General features: G+C 35.4%; 1 protein-coding gene across 1 annotated transcript; it reads right to left on the bottom strand.

Annotated features, from left to right (window-relative positions):
• Positions 1-2,771: 2,771 nt before the first annotated feature.
• On the bottom strand, positions 2,772-4,685 carry LOC113328798 (tryptophan decarboxylase TDC2-like). The gene has a single exon (XM_026575808.1). It carries the CDS (start codon positions 4,428-4,430, stop codon positions 2,889-2,891), a length of 1,542 nt encoding a protein of 513 aa, XP_026431593.1. The 5' UTR covers positions 4,431-4,685; the 3' UTR covers positions 2,772-2,888.
• Between the last annotated feature and the right edge of the window lie 311 nt (positions 4,686-4,996).

Here is a 4,996-nt window from a genome sequence, read left to right as displayed (position 1 = left end):
ATCCGAATCCAAAAATACGATATACTATCCGAAATCGATTCGAAATCAGAACAGATATAGTAATTTTCACTTCGAATTCGTATCTGAATTTCTATCCAGATATCCGATAATTATCCGATCCGAAATTATAAGAAAAAAAAATAATAAAATATATTTATTTTTGCACAATATTAATGTTCACATAATAAAAATTAAAAGAACTATTTATGTTTTTTAATAAAATTAACATGTCGAAATATAAAGGAAAATAAAACAAAATAGATACGATCTACACTATCATTTTAAAAAATATATATATTTATACATAAATTTCGGATACAGATATTTCGGATGCGAATACCTCCGTATTCGATTAGTTTGGGAAAAAAATACCGATATCCGAATTCGAAAATTATTTTCGAATAATATTTGATATTTCGAATGTGAGTTGGAACGAATCCCGAAATTTTCGGACATCCATTAACACCATTAATCCGCCTGTACGCAAGCAGATTTGTAGGACTATTGCAGGCCAATAGAAGGGTTTAGTGCCCTCAGAATTGAATATTCACATGACATGTCATGTGTATACTGTATACCCTTGTTTTTTCATCCGGTCTATTGCATTGATTGCAAGTTGTTCGAGAATTATTACAACTTTAAGTTCTAGGACTTGAAACGCTTGCAAAATCCACCGGCCTTCCCTTTGAGATAGTTGACAGGAATCAGCTATAGAGTTTGTGGTTCTTGAAACCTTACTCTTGTTAGTGCCAGTGCAAATCAATCTCAGGATAGAGATAACCCACAGAAATATGACCGAAAACGTGTTGATTTACATCCTCTTAGCTCCAAGTGGTTTAACAAGAGACGTAAAGCTTGGTTCCTCTATGTCTCGACACGTACCTGAATATTTTCCGTGAAGAGGAGGTGCACGTTAATCGGTTTGTGGTTTTGCACTACGAGCTTTCGCTTTTCGGTTTTGGCTTTTTCATCCTTATCAAACTTAAAGTAAATAACGACAGAAAAGAGAAATTTCCAACGCCACGTTGTTTCTGGTTTCACACTGATTGAATAAGGTTTGTTTGTTTTTTCTTTTCTGATTCAAGAGAAGTTATTGAATTGAATAGTTATCGATTTTGACAGCCTTCGATGGAATTTTTGGAGGATATTCGGGTGGCTGGTACGTAGTAGTTCTAGAGCTATGTATTTATATGATTAAAGGTGTTTTACCCGTTGTGATGAATCGTGATTGATATTTTGTACTTATATGCATCTATTTTCACGAGAGAAGACCGATGCATAATCTTATTCACACAGTGTCTTATGTTTTCCATTGCTTTTCTTTTTATAAAATTCAAATTTAAAGTCACGAAATTTTAGGCTCCATTGAAAAAAAATGAGCCATCTGAAACTTATAACACCACGAGGAACCAATTCTAAAATCATTCTTAGACAGGTAGATAACAAGGTTTGTTATCTCAGATTGCAGGGCCTTTCCTGGGGGGTCAACAGGACAAGCCCCCCTTTGGGGCAACAAGGAGCAGGGAGCAACTAAATACATCTTTTACATGTGGAGTTTGCAACATATAATAGATAAATACAGGGGATTTCGATATAATTCACATAAAACATAAAGAAAAGAAATTTAATGAGAGTAGGACTTTGAATGGTTTTCAACTTTCTTACATGTGTGCATTCTTCAGTTTTTCTTTGACCAAATTATTATCTAAGGATTATTAATGGATCAATTTTTCTATAAAATATAAATTCTTAATTAATGTTTTATATGGTTGATTGGTTTTAGTGAATCATAATTTTAATTTACGGAAAATGGGTCACTTGTCCAAATATTTTTAAAGCATGGTTCAATTGGACGAGCGAAAATTATTATGGGTGAAATGGATACCAAAAAAATAGTAAGGATGAAGCTGGATTCATCCCGACTTAAACTTAAAAAATAGCAAGGATGAAACTGGATGCATCCTGATGTAAATTAAAAATAAGAAAAAATATTTAAAAATGGGTAGGATGAAACTGTTTACATCCTGACGATTTTTACATGTTTGTCCTTTTAAACAGTATCAAAATTTAAATGTCCTTTTCACCTAATAATTGTTGATTTTGATCTTTTTAACCCATCTTGTGTTTAATTTACAAGTTTGAATTGAATTTATTTATAAGATTACATTCATAGTCCTATTTCTTGTCCAGAAAAATACATAGTAATTTATTATATTTTATTATTGGCGTACATGATGTTTTGGTGAGTCTGTTTCAACTTAGGTTATAATAATTTTGTTCATACAATTAGGTAGCCTTTTGTGCGGTATGAGATTGATAAATGGTATGTAACTAATTGTCATTGAAAAAAGGAAAAATCGGGCGGCCTGCAGCTGGCAAGTTTGATTCAGGTACCAGCCTTGGATACAAAAATTTATTCCCCTCGTACTGAAGCTCTTAGAAAAACACATTCTGAATTTCTTGACAATATGCAATTCCCATAAGAATGGTGTACCACAGTGGCAAATGATATGAATGATAAGTTTCTGCTTAATTTTTCTTTGGCGAGGCAAACCAAGAGCTATTCGCTTAGGGAGAAAAAGTTCTCGGTAACGGCCCTGCATATTGTTCTCACTTTTAATAGGAATCACGGACACCTTTCAAAATTTTGACAGGTATCGAGGCTTTTTAGAGCACCTTGTTAATCCTTGGCATATATAGGCTTTTGGAAGAAGATACTCTTTCATCCAATTTGATCGAATTGAACGAAAATGCAAAAAAAACCTTGATCCTGGTACAATAGTTTTCAGTAACCATCATTTATACTTGTAAGTATTTTCAATTAAGTATTTTTCAACGAAAGTCGCTCAAAACAAACAAATGAAACAAAACAGAGATTTTAGACACCATTAATTAAAGTCACAATTAGAATATCCGGGAGACCTATCAACGAGCAATGTATCAGTTCCTTTCTTGATCAAGTTCCATGCAGCAATGACATGGGACTCTTCTGTTAATGTGGCTCCTACAGCAAACCTCAGCATGTACACACCTCCAACGATCGTGTGAGTCATGTAAATTTGTCCAGTTGAATTGATCCAGTCAAGTAACTTACGATTCAACAACTCAACATTATAACCTGCAGGTGCCAAACCAGAACTTGGGTTCCAGCGGAAACATACCAATGTAAACCGTCTCGGAACGACAATCTCGAACTGTGGATCATTTCGGACAAAGTCTTCGAACACTTCAGCCATTCTAACGTCACTTCTTATGTGGCTTTGCAGATTCTCTACACCGTAACTGCGAAGAACGAGCCATAGTTTTAAAGATCGAAATTTACGCCCAGTTCCAACTTGCCAATCCTTATAGTCGATGACTAAGTTCGACTCACTAGGTTTGTTCTTCAAGTACTCTGGGTTGGTACTTAGAGCTTTTATAAGTAAACTAGGTTGTTTAACCCACAAACAACAACAATCCAAGTAAGTGAGAAACCATTTGTGAGGGCTTAGACTAAAGGAGTCAACTCCTTCAATTCCATTCAAATAATGTCGAAACTCGGGACAAATACATGCACTGCCTGCGTAAGCAGCATCCACATGCAGCCAAATTCCATAATCACTTGCTACGTCAGAAAATTGATCGATTGGATCTGTGGCGTTAGATGATGTACTACCCACAGTTAAGCAGAGATAAATCGGTACAAATCCATTTGCAACATCAGTTTCAACAGCCTCACGGACAAGAGCAGGGGATAGAGAAAAGTCCATGTCGGTTGTTGTTGGTAACGATCTTACGTTACAAGGTAAAATGCCAGCAATTTTACATGCCTTCACAAATGTCGAGTGAGTTTGATCGGAGCCATAAACGATTAACTTTCCAATATTATCACCGCCAATACGGTCCAGCGCGCGATCTCTTGCTGCTACTAGCGTACAAAGAATAGCTTCACTTGTGGTTCCTTGTATAACACCACCACCTGAACCAGAAAACTTAAAGATGCTAGGAAGTTTGAGCATGTCAGCAAACCAGTCCATGACGACCATCTCAAGTTCAGTAGCAGCAGGAGATGAAAGCCAATTGAAACCAACAGAATTAAAACAAGTAGAAAGCATTTCACCCATGAAACCAGCAGTACTAACAGTTGCAGGAAAATACGCGAAAAAGTTGGGACTTAACCAGTTCGTCATACCCGGTATTATTTGAGTTTGAACATCTTTTAAGATATTCTCAAATGGTTCTGGTTTATATGGTGGAGTACTTGGGAAACTATTTCGAAGAAAACCAGGTTGAACTTGAGAAAGAACTGGATATTTTTCTATGTTTTTGTAATAATCAACAATGAAATCAATGGTTTGGTAAGCTTGTTTACGGAACTCTTCCGGATCCAATGCCTTAAACTCACTAAGAATTGAGGTTTCTGTAAATTTTGTGTCATCTAAACTCCCCATAATTTGAAAAGAGGAGATGAAGACTGTGTATGAGCTGAGGAATATTTATATGAAATGAAAGGAGCTAAGTACTACTTCACATGCATTTGAATACAGATATATATAGGAAAGAGGAGATAAGCAGATGAATAACAAAGATTTAATTAAGTGAATAAGGAAAATGATATACAAAGAATAATCACCAGTAGAGGATATTACTTGGAAATTTTATCTGATCGAGTTAGTGGGAACAGTACGCATGCAAGTTAGATAATTAATTGTCTTGCTATAGAAGCTAGCTTGAGTGTTAGGTATGGCAACCTATTAGCAGATAGTAGAGGACAAACTGAGTTATGCATTCATTCATGTGTAATTAAGGGTTATGGTGGTGGCTGGGGAATTAGTAGTTTGGTCAAGGTTTGGATTGCTGTTATGTTAATTTCTTAAGTCTGTTCCTCTTAGTTACGTTATTTTGACTAGTCATTTAATATATATTGGTCTATAGTATATCCCCTCAGATGTGAATTACAAGGAAGGAAACGAAGGGGAAAAATAAACTAATGACCGGATGGTCTGAATGATATAGG

Source organism: Papaver somniferum, unplaced genomic scaffold (assembly GCF_003573695.1).
Source record: "Papaver somniferum cultivar HN1 unplaced genomic scaffold, ASM357369v1 unplaced-scaffold_114, whole genome shotgun sequence".
In the NCBI taxonomy this organism is placed as follows: Eukaryota; Viridiplantae; Streptophyta; class Magnoliopsida; order Ranunculales; family Papaveraceae; genus Papaver; species Papaver somniferum.
The sequence above is the reverse complement of the archived record's forward strand: the minus strand, read 5'-3'. Positions and strand labels throughout refer to the sequence as shown.